We start from the raw sequence: 18,535 nt of genomic DNA, 5'->3' as shown, positions 1-18,535 counted from the left end.
TTTCAATCTAAAAGATTATTATTGTCGTTGTTGATATGTTTTGTCTTGATCCTTGCATAAGATATAAAAGAATCACAAAACTTTAGTAGTTCTTCAGGCAGATTAGTGTAACTTTTTACATATAAGTTTGTTTAATGAAAATGACAACCATGATATCATCCGTGTACTTATTTTCTCCATCTCATGGAGCTAAAAGTAAACATTGTTTAATTGTAGAAATCAAGAACATGGCCATTAGGTTATCACAAGGATAATGGCAATGCCACTCTAGTAGCCCATCCAATGAATACACCTCGATCTTCATATTCTTGTGCTTTTTTGGCTTATAAATAGCCACCACACGTCCACCATGAATCATAACAAAAACCTTATCTTCGTCAAAATATAATTCTCCATAACCACCATGCATCAAAAGAATACCATTATCTTTCTCTTAGTTTCCCTTTCATCCCTCTTAGCTAATGGCCAGCTCGATTACTACTATTATTCGTCATGTCCTAACTTGCCTATGATTGTTAGATATGGTGTTTGGGCAGCTATGAAGAACGACACCAGGATAGCAGCATCTCTTCTCCGTCTTCATTTCCACGACTGTTTTGTTAATGTAATCATTAATCCATCAGTATATATAATTCATGTTTAGTGTATATATATATACCATTAAAAGTACCATTTTAAGACTGTGTCCTGTTGGTTTCAGGGTTGTGATGGTTCTGTGCTTCTGGATGATACTAAAACCTTCAAAGGGGAAAAGAAAGCAGGCCCGAATCGTAACTCAGTTCGAGGGTTTGATGTCATCGACAACATAAAAGCTGATGTAGAACGGGCTTGCCCATCGACTGTTTCATGTGTGGATATATTAACGCTTGCAGCTAGAGAAGCTGTTTTTCTGGTACTAAAATTTGAATCTTTTTTAACCTTTTTTTGTTATATAGTCTTCATTCTTTCAAAAGCTCATGATCTTTAGATTTTACGCTAGTTTTGTAGTAATAACTAAAGTTTAATTAACCATCTTTGTGCATGCAGTCAGGGGGGCCAAACTGGGCTGTTGCACTAGGCCGACGAGATGGGGTGACAGCAAACCTGAAAGCAGCAAACGAGAACCTGCCAACACCCTTTGAGCCGCTAGCAAACATCACGGCTAAGTTTGCTGCTGTAGGGCTTGATTTGAGGGATGTCGTGGCTCTCTCAGGTGCACACACCATCGGGTTAGCTCAATGCTTTACATTCAAGAACAGGCTGTTTAACTTTAAGGGGACAGGTCAACCTGATCCGAACCTCGATTCATCTCTAGCCTCGAGCTTGAAAACCTCATGTCCTAACGTTGATAAATCAAACACCAACCTCAATTCCTTAGATATGGTGACTACATACCAGTTTGATAATGCTTACTATAAGAACCTTGTGAACAATGGTGGATTGCTTGAATCAGATCAAGCGTTGATGGGTGATCCACAGTCTGCTGCGATAGTCAATGATTATAGTATGTACCCGTATCTTTTTTACAACGATTTTTCGGCGTCGATGGTGAAACTCGGTAATATTGGGGTAATTACGGGGCAAAATGGTCAAATTAGGAGGAAATGTAGTCAGGTAAATCTGTAACTGGTTGTGATGTTGAGAATAATGTTGGACTTTGATTCTTTGTGGCATTGTATGTGAGCAAAGAACACTTTGATTGTTGAAGTCAAATATTGTCTTTATATTACATAATCATAAAGGTTTTCCCAAAGAAGCATAATCTTAGGTTTCATTTTTATTTAAAAGCTTTTATAGCTTCACATCACATTATCATCTATACACTACCTCATTAATAATTTATTTGACTCTAATAATCCTAAACGATTATATATATATATATATATATATATATATATATATATATATATATATATATATATAGAGAGAGAGAGAGAGAGAGAGAGAGAGAGAGAGAGAGATGAATGTTTAATTGAAATAAAAAAAAGTTGAGAACACAAGAATAAATCTAGGCCTCATATTCCATCAATTTCCGCTTAAACATCCATTATACAGGCACGGCGGGAGATGTGATATTGATTATTAAATATAAAATTAAGTATATTTTTTTGAACAACAAATATAACTTACTCCTAAGTTACTCCTAGTTTCTTCTTTGTCCTAGACCATACTTGAACCATGAACATAAAGGAGGGAAGACAACACCTGATACCGTTAGACTACAATGTCTTTGGTAAAATTAAGTATATTCATATATGAATATTTGCAGTCTATTTATATACGACTATTCACATATGATTTATTCATATATGATTATTCATATATTGTTTATTAAAAAGTGATTATTCATATATGATTATTGTAGTCGGTGGATGAGATACTACTAGTGGTGGAGGTGCGGGTGGTAGAGATGAAGGGGTGATGGTGGTGATGGTGGTATCGGTGGTTGTTTTGGAGGAGGTGGAGGATAAAGGAGGTGGTGACGCTTCATATTCATCTATGAATATTACCTCTCACGTAACACCAGTATGCCGAAACGCTTACACGACAATGAAAAAAATTGTGGCTAAGATTCATTCTTGTGTTTTCAACATTTTTTTCTTCCTAAAATTAACTCCTCTGTGTGTGTGTGTGTGTATATATAGTTTTGGTCAAAAATTAACTTAGTAACTTTGTAACCTGATTAGTAAGTTTCGTGTGATGTTTTAGATAAAAATCTTAGGAAAAAAAGATTAGCGAGGTGCTTTAGATTTTGAATGATGCATAACATGTTGAGTTAGTCCAAAATCTTGACTTTAATGTAATAATGTTGATGTTTGTTATAGAGAAAATGAATAAGAAAGAGCATTTGAAATGTTAATATAACCCAAGATATAAACACATATATGCTTAGAAATTGGGTCGAAAATAGTTAATGTTGTCAAATAGTAACTATTAAACGTTTTAACATGTTCAGAAGGTCAAGATACTGAAAAGTATCTTGAGATAACAATCAAGCAATCAAGATGTATACAAGTAAATGTCTAAAAAATTGTGTATAAGTATTAAAATAAATCAAACAATAGTGTAAAAGTAAGAATAAGTGATGTGTTTTGATACAAAATACAAATTAGTTTCTCATAAAAACGGTCAATGGAAGCGTTAAAAATGACAAGTTTATTTGTGAGTTTATGACAAAACCAAATCATCTAGGATCTCTTTACAAATGTTAGAATGATATTAAAAACAGTCATAGAGTGTTTTAGAATGACAACCTTTGGAGCCTTTGAACCCACTTAGTTTTGGGGTGTTGAAGAAGATAGAAAAATCAAAGAGTTTGATATTCTTTACAAGTATCCACCATCAAGGTTAAGGCACTCGGAATATTAGTTTCTTCTTGTATGAAGTACTTCTTAAGCCTTTAACACCACAAAATCTGAGTGTCATAAGGTTTTTCTCCTTCATGAAAATAATTGTGAGGAAACGCTTTCACTAAGAGAGATTTTAAAGATAACATTATGTAATTTGCATTTCTCAAATTCGATTATGATTACGACATCCCTCTTCATAGTTCAAATTATGGGGAATGGCAAATGGGTCTGAACATTTTAGACTTATTGTTATAAGTTCTAAAATTGTTTAAATACACATATAGGTTATATAAGGAAAGGTGTTTGAGTTTGAGAAGCTTAGATAAATGCTTATCGAAGCATCTCGGTTTCAAAAATCTAAACTTTTGTAAATAAAGTCAATAAGTATTGATTTCTAGAAGTCCAGCTAATTTCTGAATACGTGTCGAAGCTAGTGGGAGCATACGTGTTATGCTTGGAAAATATATAATCATCATGAGTGGGAGCATGATAATTATGGTAAGTATTGTGAGATTGCAATATTAATTATAGAAAACAAAAGGTTCAATTCGCAAAGTTGCAAGGGTTGAAAAGTTGTTTTGCTATAATTAAGGTAGAGAATTTTATACTTCATTTTATTTCTAAAAGCTTGGATTGATTTTATATCTAATTTAGTCATATAAAATTAAGTTTGTGTTCTGAAATTCGATTATGATTATGGCATCCCTCTTCATAGTTCGAATTGTGAGAACATGGCAAATAGAGATATTGTAGCAAAAGACTGGTTAAGTATCACGTCTTTATGTAAGACATTATGAATCGTATCCCATATGCTTCAGACAAAGGGTCGATTGCATATGCTATAATATTCGTGTGTTCTAAAATTTTCCAAATGCCTAGGGCATTAAGAGGGAAAAAGGATTGGAATCCGATATGACTAAAGGTGATTAATCAACTGTCAAGAGGACAATTTAAGGTTCGCTAAGGATTGGTCGCTTATGAGCAGTTGGAAGTATAGTAATGGAAGGAACATACTGTCATTATTATTATTAGATATGATTCTATTAATAATAAGTTGTAATATGGTAAATATGGAATTGTTTCCATATTGGGAGTTGGACTTTAAGAATCTCGATGTAGATTAGAAAATTTTATGCAAGAAGGTTGTTCAAAGGAATGTACATTGAATGTGAGACTTCATGCCTATGGAATTGTCTTGCAACAATCTCCAATATATGACTTTGTAATTTCATTGGCAAAGTCTTTGTGACTTTGGCGTTATGACATTATGAAAGAATCGTTGCATAAAATGTTAAAATCTAACATATTCTGTAAGTGGCAAGAATTTGGTATTCTCACACTTGTGATAAGGATTAAGAATTGTGAAATGAGTGTGATTGAAAATGTTATTCAATTATACTATTTCACAAAGTAAGGACCATAGGTAAACATAGTGTGCATGCTAAGAGCATGGGACAATTGTTGTTATAATTCAAGTAATAAGTTGATTACCCGAAACAATATACAATGAATAATGTGTAATCAATATGGTGATTAAATAAAAGGAGTTTTATTATACTCAAAAGTTTGGGGCCATATTAGGTTCGATTATTCTTGTGTTTCACTTTGCATGTTTTGACTTCCTGAATAATAAGATTATTCGAACGTTCCACAGTCGCTCATACTTTGGGAGTAGGTATGAAAGAAGATTGTCATGAATTGGTTTGTAGATTGCCTAAAGTGAATTAGACATAGAAAATGTTTGCTGCAATGTTCATGAGTGCTTATGAATATGATTTGAGCATTGGATTAAACCCATGCTCACTTGGATCGCTTCATGGATTTTATCACGAGTGATTGGTGAGCCGATAATATCTTATATTCTTGAAACCGAGATGTATGAGTTGTATCTTGCGAGTCGGTTACACATTGATAATATGTAAACGCACCAGTAACTTGGTGTTATAAAACATATTGCTGTGTGTGATTCGGTGAGTGAGTACAAGCGAGCATTGAGTTGAAGTTTATCCGTTCCTTTTACCCAAAATGGGATAAAAGCGATATATGTGGGCCCCTCATTGATTTAGTCATGACACCTAAGTGCTTGGCCAAGCTAGGACTAAGTTGATGTGTTCAATTGTAGTCTGTTGGCAGTCGTCATAAATTAGAAATCAAGAAACAACACATGAACAGAGAGTATGATTTAAATCCATGTCTCAGTTCATACGATATCTAGAATGGAGGAATAAATGATCCCTTATCTAAAGGACAGGCTTCTTGTAACACCCTGTTTTGAATCAATTCCTAGCATGAGGGTGCGGGGTGAATATCGGACATCATAAGGATTAGGGCCTTTGAAAAGGAAGGATCTAGGCCCATTTGGGTGCGGGTGATGTATTAGAAGTGATTTGGGTGTTCGGTTCGTGTTTTGAAACCTAGGGGTATTTCTGTAAAGTGGCAGTTCGGGCTTTTGGTGGAAAATGGATTTTTGTTCGGAAGGTCTTAAGAAAGGTTTGATTTGTTAGAAGTGTAGAGCTTCTCGTCACCTTCCTGTGGATATAAGGATCATCGGAATCGGACTTGTAATGAAGAAGTTATGGCCTTCAGAAGTTTCGTGGTTTTTAGGCTTAGCCGAGTACGCGGGGGGTACTAGGGAAAAATGGATTACGCTGGGCGTACCTAGGATTACACTGGGCGTAATGACCAAGAGTGGTCGCGAAAGTTCTCTGGAGTACGATGGGCGTACCAGAATTACGTTGGGCGTAATTCCGTCAGATCAGAACCCTATTTTAGGGTCTTGGACCCTATTTAAACTCCTTATATCATAACCAAACCCGAATATCTTCAGCCTCCACCCCTCTAAACACTAGAAATCATCATATAGCAACCATGGTGGCATTTTGGAGCTTATGGAGTCCATTTTTGGGATATTTGGCCCATTTTCAAGAAGATGGAACTTGTTGCAAAGAAGGGAATCAAGGAGGAGCTTATGGATCTAGCTTTTAGGACTCATTTCCAGCTTGATGAAGGTATAAAGCTTTAAACTTGATCATTCATCTCTTAGATCTACCATTTTTGGGTTTTGGTTTCTTTTGGTCCCAAGGGTGAAGCTTTATGGTTCCAAATCCGTTTTTAGGCTTGGGGTTGCCACCCTTGATGCTATTTGAGTTCCTAAGGCAGAAAGTTGCCATCTTGATGGTTTTAATGGGTTCATGCTTGAGTTAGGGTCACTTTTATGGAAGTAGAATGCCATTTTTGGAGTTTAGGTTTGTTTGGGGAATGCAAAGTCACCAAGTCAGTGACTTTATGGGTTTAGACGTTAAGTATAGCTCAAATCTGTGATTTGGGCTTATTGGATCATGTATTAAGCACTTAATGGATGTTGTGAATGAGCTGTTTGTACGTTGGGCGTACTATGTAGTACGCGATGCGTATAGTCCATTTGCTCAGTACGCTAAGCGTACAGAAGAGGTACGCTGGGCGTACGCTCTCAGGAGGACTTGGGCCTTTGTGGACTTCGGACCTTTAGGCCCTAATGGTTTTGGGCATGGAATTGTTGATAGTTGGTCCTGAATACATCTTTGGGCCAATAATGGAATACTTGGGCCTATTGGGCCTTGTCGCCCAATATAGAAATGAACTTCGCATTATGGGCCTCGGGTTGGGCCAATTCTTGGACTGGGATGTTGTGGGCCTTCGTGGGCCAATTGGGTCAGGATTATTGACTAAGGAGAATATTGGGCTTTAGTATAAGGTCCATTGGAAAGGTCTGGGCCCAATTTGGAAAATTGGGCCATTGATGGATTTATGGACATTATAGTGTTGGGCTTTTGGTTTGGGTTTGGGCCTTAGTTTGAATCATACAGGGCCAGGGGTAGAATGGTCATTTCACCCAATACATGGATTAAGGATTATGCTATGGACCCAATTGCTAATTGGGTATATTGATTGGTAGTGACAGCTCGGGAAGCTGGCGAGGCAACAACTAATGATTTGATGCGGGAAGCTTCTGCAGTGCGAGGTGAGTCTCCTCACCATACCAATGGGTCGAAGGCACCATGGCTGACCCATTATGTGTTACGATATATGTGTTATCCATTCTGTGAATTTATATGCTTTTTGATTGTGCTTGCATGAAAGACCTCGGGGGGTTCCCGGGGAACTTAGGTGTAAGACCTTGGAGGGTTTCCTTGGCATCCCAAGGCATTGGGCTATGAACATGTGGGGTTTCCCATGGCACCCGGAGTAAGACCCTAGAGGGTTTCCAGGGTTTCCCTATGTGTTGGCTTGCATGGTTTATGCGTTTTGTATAGCTGTTTAGCTAGTATGATATGTTATACATGCTTGTGTATAGGTATGCTCGGGGGAATTCACTAAGCTTCGTGCTTACAATTTTGTTTATTGTTTCAGGAATCATCGATTTGAAAATGAAGGGCTCAGATTGATCGCAACGCACACATCCATGATTTCCGCAATGATAGATTTTTGGAGGAAGTCTGATAAATGTTTTAGTTTAACGATGTTTTGGAATGATTGAAATAAATGATATAAATGTTTGGCTATAATAAAAATGAAATTTTTACCTTTGATTTTTGGGTTGTTACACTTTTGATAAGATTATAGTTGACAGCGGCTTTTGAAAGCTATGATTGCTGATCAGGTTTGAAGTCATATGCATAATAGTTATTAGACTTATCCAAGTGGGAGACCATTGGATTAGTGTCTAAGTCCGTACCTATTTTGATATGTACTTGACCCGATTGTGAGCATGGTCCTTTTGGGTTGCCTTCACCAAAACAACTTGATAGGATGATTTGTGGAGAAAGAGATTAATTATGATTTATTAATATATTATATGAATAATATATTAAAAGAGAAATCATATTGTTTAATTAATATTAGTCAAGAATTAATAAGAATTAATTTTGTGGCTAAAAGACATTAATTAAATAAAGGGGGATAGAACTGTCAATTGTGTGATAGTTAGATATTGGGCTAATGGACTCCATAGAGGTTGGAGTGGACGAAATCTATGGGCAAACCCATGAGAATCCTTCCAAGGCCTCTAAGGAGGGAGTCCATGGGCTGCTTTGGGCCTATGCAGTCAGATTAGGGTTTCCTAGTTCAAAACCCTAATAGCCTCACTATACAAAGACCCCTCGGGCACCAAAAAATGTGGCTAAGCATTCCTTGGAGTTTCTTGGACGTTTTTGGTGCCTCCTTCTCCTCTCCCAAGTCATCCTCTTGCTCTTGGTGTTTGTGAGCCATTAGAGGTGTGACACTTGTGACACTAAGCTTTCAGAAGCCAATTACAGGAAGGAATAGATTGTTATTGCTTCATAACAATCAAAGGTAAGATCTAAACCCTATATTATGATAATATTGATTATTGTATGCTAGATCTAGGGTTTATGGCTATGGATGATTATTGCATGTTCATTAGACAAAGTGGATCCAAAGCTTTAGGGTTTGCATGTACACCTTAGGAATGATGTAGTGCTCAAAACCCATCAAAAGATTATTCTTCCAAGCCTAAACACACCAAACAAGCACACCCACACGAATTAGGGTTTAGAGTGTTAACGGGCTGTAAAGGGGAGGCTGGGGGAGCCCAATGATCCTTTAAATAGGGTGCAATACCCTGGAATTTAGGGTTTTCCTCTGTCAGCTCCTACTCTTCGAGTCCGTTTCTTGGACTCGGCGAGTGGGTCACTAAAACACGTGGACCAACCTGCTACTACTCGACGAGTAGGGCAACCTACTCGTTGAGTAGACCTTGAAGTTAAGAAAAATCTTTTATAAAAATCCATACCTGAGAATCAGGGTGTTACGATTCTCCCCCAATTGAACTAGACTTCGTCCTCGAAGTCCGCCGCAGTGAACAAGTCTGGATAGTGCTCCTGCATCTCTGCCTCCGGCTCCCACATCTACTCGGACCCCCTTCGATGCTCCCACTGTACCTTCACCAAAGGTATCTCCTTGATCTGAAGAACTTTCATCTTCAACTCCAATCTGGCTACAGGCCTCTCCACGTAATTCAGGCGCTCATCAACCTGAATATCATTCAATGACACCACTGACTCCTGATCCATAATACACTTTCGCAACTGCGAAATGTGGAAAGTGTTGTGGATGCGACTAAGCTCCTCCGGTAGCTCTAACCTGTATGCCACCTTTCCAACCCTGGAAATGATCCAGAACGGTCCACTGTATCGGGGACCCAATTTCCCCCTCTTCATGAAGCAAATCACACCCTTCCCCAGTGAGACCTTCAGGAGTACCATATCACCCACCTGAAATTCTAACTCAGATCAGCGTCTGTTGGCGTAACTCTTCTGCTGACTCTGAGTAGCCTGTAGTCACTGCCTAATCTGTTGCATCTTCTTGGTAGTCTATAGGACTACCTCTGTCCGTCCCATCACCTTGTGTCTGACCTCACCCCAACAAACTGGGGTGCGACATCTACGTCCATACAACAGCTCGAAAGGTGGGGCGTCAATGCTTGAATGATGGTTGTTGTTGTAGGCGAACTCTGCAAGCGGTAGGTGGGAATCCCAACTCCCACCGAAGTCAATGACACACGCCCTCAATATATCCTCGAGGGTCTGAATAGTCCGATCACTCTGATCGTCTACCTGCGGATGGAAGGTTGTTTTGAAGTGCAACCGCGTGCCGAGTTCCTCGTGGAACTTCTGCCAGAAATGGGAGGTAAATCTAACATCTCGGTCGGAGACAATGGAGACCGGAACCCCATGGCGAGTAACTTTCTCGGGGACATATATGTCGGCCAACTTCTCGGCCGACGAGCTTTCCCGTATCGCCATGAAATGGGCACTCTTGGTCAATCAATCCACGATGACCCATATAGCATTAAATCCTTTTGTCGTCCTCGGAAACTTGGTAACGAAGTCCATCGTGATTTTTTCCTATTTCAACATGGGAACCTCTAGAGGCTGCAACATACCATGCAACCTATGGTGCTCGGCCTTGACCATCCTGCAGGTCAAGCACCTCTCGATATACCAAGCGATTTTTCGCTGCATACATGGCCACCAGTAACTCAAACTCAGGTATCTGTACATCTTGTTGGCCCCTAGGTTAATAGATAAGTGAGACTTATGAGCCTCCTCAATGGTTCTATGTCTGACTCCACCAGACATCAGAACCCATACCTGATAGCATCAGGTCAATAATCCCTGGCTATCCTGCACAAACCGGGTATTCTCACACTTGATCCTTTCCGACTTCTAGTTCTCCGGTCGCACGCCCTCAACCTGGGCATCCCTAATCAAGCTCACAAGCGGAGAATCCACTATTATCCTCATACACATCATCGGGGTGGAAGACCCAGCTGACTTGCGGCTCAAGGCGTCCGCCACCACATTCGCTTTAGCGAGGTGGTAAAGGATCTTGCAATCGTAGTCCATGACTACATCCAGCCACCTGCACTGCCTCATGTTTAGGCCCGGATAATCCATGATGTGTCTCAAGCACTTGTGATCTGTGTATATGGTACAACGGACCCCATACAGGTACTATCTCCATATCTTGAGAGCGAACACCACCGCTCCCAGCTCCAAATCGTGTGTAGGATATCTCATCTCATGTGGCTTCAGCTGCCGCGACGTGTAGGCTTTCACCCGTCCTCTCTTCATGAGGACCGCCCCCAAACCTGTGATGGATGCATCACAGAACACCACAAAATCTTCCACTCCCTCCGGAAGTGTCAAGATTGGAGCCTCACACAAACACTGAAGGAGAGTCTCAAACGCCCTCTATTGCTCAGGGCCCCACCGGAAATCCACCCCTTCCTTGTCAGACGAGTGAGGGGTACTGTTATCTTAGAGAAATCACGAATGAATCTCCAGTAGTACCCTGCTATTCCCAGAAAACTATTGATATTTGAAGGAGACCTCGACACTTCCCACTGCATGACTGCCTCGATTTTGGCCGGGTCGACTACAATCCCCTCCTGGTTAACGAGATGTCTGAGGAACTGGACCTCTGGCAACCAAAACTCACACTTCGAGAACTTGGCATAAAGCCGTTCTCGTCTCATAACTCCCAACAACTCCATGAGGTGCTCCTCATGCCACTCTCGGGTCTTTGAATATTCCAAGATATCATCTATGAACACGACGACCGAGCAATCAAGCATCGGTCTGTAGACCCGATTCATCAGGTCCATGAATATTGATGGCACGTTGGTGAGCCTAAATGTCATCACCATGAACTCGTATTGACCATAATGAGTGCAAAACGTAGTCTTCTCCACGTCCTCCTCTCTGGCCCGGACCTGATGATATCCCGACCTCAAATCAATCTTGGAGAACCAAGATGCACCATGTAACTGATCAAAGAGATCATCTATCCTAGGGAGCGGATAACGGTTCTTCACCGTCAACTTGTTCAGCTCCCTATAATCAATGAAAATCCGGTGCGAACTGTCCTTCTTCCTGAATAATAGGATCGGTGCTCCCCATGGAGAACTGCTATGTTGAATGAACTGCTTGCCCGACAGTTCCTGCAGCTGTGATGACAGCTCCTGCATCTAGGATGGCGTCAACCGATACGGCCCCTTGGCGATAGGAGCTGCACCCGACACCAAGTCGATCCAAAACTCGACCTGCCTCTCCGGAGGTACTCCTACTAACTCCTCCGGGAACATGTCAGCAAACTCCCTGACCACTGGAACCTCTGAAACTGAAATCTGACCTCTGTCTCGCGTATCCACCACATATGCTAGGTAACCCGCACACTCGTGCTGAATATACTGCCGAGCCTTAGCAGCTGAACAAAACCCTGATCCCACTCGGGTGCCCTCGCCATATACAATCAGTTCTCCCCCACTTGGGGTTCGAACTACCACCCGCTGACCCTCACAATCTATCATGGCACCAAACCGACAAAGCCAATCCATCCCTACAATCACGCACACCTCCCCCATGGGAATCGGTATCAAGTCTATCGGAAAGGATACTCCGAAAATCTCCAACTCACATCCTCGGTAGACCGAAGAGGCAGAAATCTCGTGTTCGTTGGCGATGGAGACTCGCAACGGACACTCTAGCTCACATACTGGCACACTAAACTCCCTACTGAAAGTTTGAGATACAAACGAACGACTCTCCCTCGAGTCAAATGACACCAATGTAGGCAAGGAGTTCACTAAAAACGTACCTAATCACAGGTATAACATATAAGCATATAACAAATATAGCAAATGAGAATAAGGAAAGAAACATACCAGCAACCACATCTGGTGCTGCCCTGGCCTCCTCGGCTGTAAGCTGGAAGGCACGGACCTGAGCCTTTGGAGGCTCTGCCCTAACTGGTCTCCCATCCGTGATCCTCAATGTAGCCGACGCTGGATCCTGCGCCGGCTTGGCGGCTAGTAACGGACATTGGGCCTTCATATGGCCCACCTGCTCACAATGATAGCAAAGCCTGACTCCAAAAGTCGGAGTCGACTGCCTGCAATCCCTGGCCAGATGGCCCTGCTTGCCACATCGGTGGCACCCACTCCCTACTCGGCACGTCTCTGAATGATCCTTTCCGCACTTCGCACAAGTGCGACCTGGTTTTCCCCCAGTCCTGGTATCAGCGGTCTTGGACCGCTTCGGCACCGGCTGCGATTGCGTCGGGGCCTGTCCCTCAACTGCAGCTCAATCTCTAACTCGCACCGCCTGGCGGCCTCCTGCAACTCCAGTAGAGTATCGCATCTCTGAGTGGCAACAAACTGACGTATGTTAGTCTTGAGCATGCTCAAATAACGTGTCATCTCAACCTGCTTTGAGGCAAACTACAGGAAAAACATCTCCCTCTCAGTAAACATACAATGATCTCCGTCACTGACTCCGTACCCTGCTTCAGGTCAAAGAACTCCTGAGATAACCGCTCACGCTCGAACCTCGGAATGTAGCGAGCATGGAACAAGTCCCTAAACTGCTCCCAAGTAACAATAGCTCTCTTGTCATCTGTATACAACCCAATTATCAATCTCCACCAGTCCTTTGCCCCGGACCTTAAAAGGTTCAGGGCACATCAGACCTTCTGGTCAGTAGGACATGAACATGTAAAGAAACACATGTCTACGTCCGACATCAACCTCATGGCTTCAATGGGATCCTGAGTACCATCAAAATTCGGGGGCTTCATGTTATCAAAGTCCCGGTACTGAAAAACTCGGCCCACTTTTCCCCCTGTCGCTGTTACAGCCGCGGTAGCTGCAGCGGCAGTCGTCTCAGCAAGAGTTGCGTATCTTTCATCAAAGTACTCCATCATAGCGGACTTGATAGTCCCAAACAACTCCGGAATCTGACTCCGGACAATCTCGACCACCTCCTCGTGGATGATCTCCCTGACAAGGTCCTCCGTCAAAACTGGCCCCTGATCGCCCTGTCCTGATCCCGATCCGGATCCTGTCACGAAACGCCTCGTAACCACCATACTGGAAATATAATAGGAAGATATCAGAAAATCTACATAAATAACTGGGAATCAACTCCCCACTAAGCCCTAGGGGTTGTGACTTCCTTGCTACGCATATGGGTCATGTGCTTTTAATAGTACGGGCCCATATACTACCTTCCACACCTATCGATATTTGTCTCAAGTATCACCACAACACCCTAACAATATACATACACATGGTGGTTGCTCAACCTCACTCCTAGAGGAAGTCTAACTGTCTCACATCTGACCTACCGACCTCACACAACCCACCCATCCATGAAACTTCCACCAAGCCTATAGCACTAGTGTATGCTAGCCATAGATAATGCTTGACCCCATAGACTTTCAAATATCCAATCCTACTTTAAGCTCCCAATCAAACAAGAATAGAACATAAAGCCAAATCAAACATTCTCAGACAATAAGATCTTAGTTATTTATAACCATGATGCATACACTAAGCAAGTACAATAATGATGTCAATCTCATATAAAGGAAACCCTAGGCTAGTAGGCATCATGTAATCAGGCAATTCTATTATACAAATCCTGAAGATCCCTAGCCTAGCACTAGCATGATGTTCTAACATATCACATAATCAAATACTATATGGTATTTTAGGGTCTACATACTGGCTCCGGCTGATCGTACACCCTGCATCCTCCTTTTCTTATTTTGAAAACATTAAAAAAACTCATTTTATAAACTTTTCCTTGATTTGAGACTAGATTCACATGAATGTTTCTCTAATTCACTTAAATCAAGGCTCTGATACCAACTTGTAACACCCATAAAAATCATGCCAAATTTTAACTTTTAAAAACATTTCAAATCTATTAACCACTACAAAACTTGCTCTCAAAATGTATTATATCAGAGTATCCCAGAAACAAAATCATAAAAAGTGAGGAGCTATACAATCACGTCTTTGCCCTGCCATGATCCCCTGATGTATCGGAAACAATAAACTGAAACTGTAAGCCCGAAAGCTTAATGAGTTCCCCCAAAATACCTATACCCACAATAATACACATATAATCATAACAACATATTATGGTTCCAGTCAACCATCGGGTTGGAATACCCCAGGCCCTCAACCATCCAGTTGGAATGCCAACCTACTATGGGTCCAATCATCCTCGGGAGGGAATACCCCAGGCCCACAATCAACAGGTTGGAATGCCCACATACTATGAGTCCAGTCATCCTTGGGATGGAATACTCACGGCCCACAACCAACAGTTTCAAATGCCTAGGTCTATTGGCTTTCGCACAAAGCAGACAAGCCTCAACCGCCAAACAAACATGTTCACATATAATAGATAATCACATAAAATTTTATAGACAACAACTGATCTAACGGATCATACCACATACCACATAATATCATCCTACCCTTTAGGATACCGATCTAACAGATCATACTACATATCACGTAACGAGATAACAATCCAAAGGGTCGGCCTTGGTGCCTTAGACCCTTGAGTATAGTGAGGATATCTCACCTCCCAGTGTCGACTCGAAGATAACTTAAACTCTCGTATTTCCGGTACAAACTCTACCACCTAAATGTACCATAGAACCATGCTTGAATATTCCCAATTTCCCAAAATGTCCCAGAAGTCCAAAAGTCAACCCTTGGTCAAAGTCAAAGTCAACTATCAAGGTCAACGGTGCATGTTGACCTCAAGTCGTCGAGTACCCTCAGCTACTCGCCGATTTCCTGGCATAACTTGCCAACTCACCGAGTCACTTGAGTGACTCATCGAGTTCCTAGTGTCAGTGGTCGTAAACTCATTGGCCAACTCTTCGAGTTTTACCCTTACAACTCATCGCGTTCATACGTTCCAAGAGTTGTGAAAGACCCTAGCCGACTCGCTGAGTCACTCATCTGACTCGCCGAGCCCACGACAATCTTCATCGGACTCGCCGAGTCCCTTAAGTCCTTCATCCATACAGAGGCTTTTTAAGCCATGCTAAGGCTCCAAATTGTAGATCCAGCTTCCCAAGGCATGTTTATCACGTAAAGTTGCAAACTTTAGGTGCATGCAAGGCCTTAAAGTCTTAAAATGACAAAACTAAGCTTGTAAGGGAGTCTCATACTTGAGGGAAGGCTCATACTTGTCAAATCTAATAACTTTAAGGACCTAGAAGACAAAGAGAGTCCAGATCTGAAGTTCCAACTTCAGATCTTGGCTCAAACACAAGAAACCCTTCCTAAAACCCACCCAAAAGAGATTTAAGATGAAATGAGCCAATGTGAGAACCTAATACCTTCAAGATAATGTTAATTGAAGTACATCTTTGATCCCCACGAGTTCCTTGCTTCAATCTACTTGTTTTCCCTAAGTTCTTCCTCACAAAGATTCTTCTTTCAAGCCTAAACACACCAAACAAGCATACCCACACGAATTAGGGTTTAGAGTGTCAAGGGGATGTAAAGGGGAGTCTGGGGAAGGCCAATGATCCATTAAATGGGGTGCAAAACCCCGAAATTTAGGGTTTTCCTCTGCCAGCTCCTACTCGTCGAGTCCCTTCTTGGACTCGGCGAGTGGGTCACTAAAACACGTGGACCAACCCGCTACTACTCGACGAGTAGGGCAACCAACTCATCGAGTAGACCTTTAAGTTAAGAAAAATATTTTATAAAAATCAATACATGAGAATCCAGGTGTTAAAACAATAAGTAGTATATACTTCTTCTTATTGAGTAAATCAATAGTCGAAGGAACACACAAGTCAATGTGAAGAAGTTTCAATGGTTCAATGATCTTTAAATCAATTATGATTGGATAACCCTGACGATGTTGTTTTCCCTATTCACATGTTGCACATAATGAATCACTGTCAAATTTCAAAACAAGTAAACCACAAACAAGATCATTAAGAACAAGTTTATTTAAATTCTTGAAGTTAAGATGAGAAAGATGTCGATGCCATAACATCCTGAGATCCGAAGATTCTTTCGATAGCAAGCACACAAATTGGTTTCATGTCGAGAGTAAATATTTCTCCTTTGTTTTGACTTTTGCAAAATTGCCTTCATTTATTTGTTTGAAATTTTACTACCTTACTCATCAAGAAGTACTTAATTGCTTGTTTTGATAACCAGCTGCGAAACACTAATCAAATTATGCTCCGATCCTTCAACATAAGCAACACGGCTCACCGAGAATTTCCCATTAGTTACTTTTCCATAGCCTTTGAGTTTACACCTTTGATTATTTAAAAAATTGACAACCCCAAGATTCTCTAACTTTCCAAAAGCTCTCATGTTTTCTTTCCTTCCAGTCATGTGACGCGAGCATCCACTATTGATATACAAACTTTTGGCATATTGTTCGTCACGTAGTACCTACAATCAGTTAGAAAAATTTAGGTCCCGAAGACATTATGGGACCGTGGACATTAGTTTAGAGCATATTGTGTTAATACAAACTTAAAACCCGTGACATTCCCATTTTTCATGGCCAGAAAAGACTGATTTTGTTTAGGCTTTGTAAAAATCAGAGTACTTCTTTTCATAAAAATGTTGCGGAATTTATTCCAAGGAAAACACGATAAATATGTTATCAAAACATTTTCGAAGAAACGTATTTTATTCATTTTAAAACGTTTGGGATGTCATCGTCAATACAGAAACATAAGCATAAACGGAACTTACATTTATTTACACTAGTGATCTACATCTCTTTAATCTCTCAGTGTAATGTGACTTCATATCAACACCTGTGATATAAATAAACTAAGTGGGTCAGGGTGGGAAACCTAGTGAGTACATAGGCTTTTCAACCCACAATAATATAATTATTATGTTTAAACAATCAACCCAATTACCCATCCCCATTATCTTCTTTACTCTTAAGGATATATCCTAAGAGTCATTTGTCCTGCATTCATTTATTCTGAAGTCCCTTGCTTCCAGGGTTATAGGACTGTCACTAAATCCATAGCTGCCAATGCTCGTTCGTAAAGCACTAATTCCATAGCTGCTATAGTTTATTCACTGGGTACTAAATCCGTAGCTACCAGTGTTTATCTAATAGGTACTAAGTCCATAGCTACCAATTCCTATCAGGTACTAAGTCCATAGCTACCAGTGTTTGTCCAATTGGCACTAAGTCCATAGCTGCCGATGTTTACTAGGCACTAAGTCTATATCTGCCAATGTTTACTCACATCATCTTTTATCTCTCATCATTCATCTAGCCATGTTATACCCAACATATTGGTATATATAAAATACATATACAATTTAAATAATTTAAAACATTTATAAAACGTTCATCCAGCATAGACAACAAGTATTTAGATAATATGCAGACATAGCACATAGTTTATATAACATACTTCATATCTATTTGTAAGATGAAAGTAACTATGCACTCACCTGGTAAGGTGGTGAGTCGGCATTTGGACAGCACTTCGTTTCTCTTAAAACAATTATCCCTTGACGAAACCTAGTATCATCACCACTACAGTTTAGTCTAATGTTTGACGAGACTAATTAATAGTCTAGCTATTATTACTATTATATAAGCGTTAAACAATACTTATATAACCCATAATAATAGCCCAAATACTCCTTATAAGGTCCTAATAACATTACTATATTGAAACATAAGCTATGCTAAAGATATGGTAGGCATAGCTCACTTACAGCGGGTTTTATTGAAAACCGGGCTTCGCTGGAGCAGTGTTCCCGAGCCGAAAGCTCTTGTTTTTGGAGCCGTCGGGCACCCCGAGGCTTCCGCCTCGTGCTAGGGGGTTCC

General features: G+C 40.8%; 1 protein-coding gene across 1 annotated transcript; it reads left to right on the top strand.

Moving 5' to 3' along the window:
- Window positions 1-349: 349 nt before the first annotated feature.
- LOC145063486 (Peroxidase superfamily protein) lies at window positions 350-1,735 on the top strand. Its single transcript, XM_079011079.1, has 3 exons — window positions 350-604; window positions 701-892; window positions 1,027-1,735. Exons 1-3 carry the CDS (start codon window positions 404-406, stop codon window positions 1,603-1,605), a joined length of 972 nt encoding a protein of 323 aa, XP_078867205.1. The 5' UTR covers window positions 350-403; the 3' UTR covers window positions 1,606-1,735.
- Window positions 1,736-18,535: the final 16,800 nt, after the last annotated feature.

This window comes from Lactuca serriola, chromosome 7, assembly GCF_051521515.1.
Source record: "Lactuca serriola cultivar US96UC23 chromosome 7, Lser_US96UC23_V15, whole genome shotgun sequence".
Taxonomy (NCBI): Eukaryota; Viridiplantae; Streptophyta; class Magnoliopsida; order Asterales; family Asteraceae; genus Lactuca; species Lactuca serriola.
This window is presented reverse-complemented; position numbering and strand designations above follow the sequence as displayed.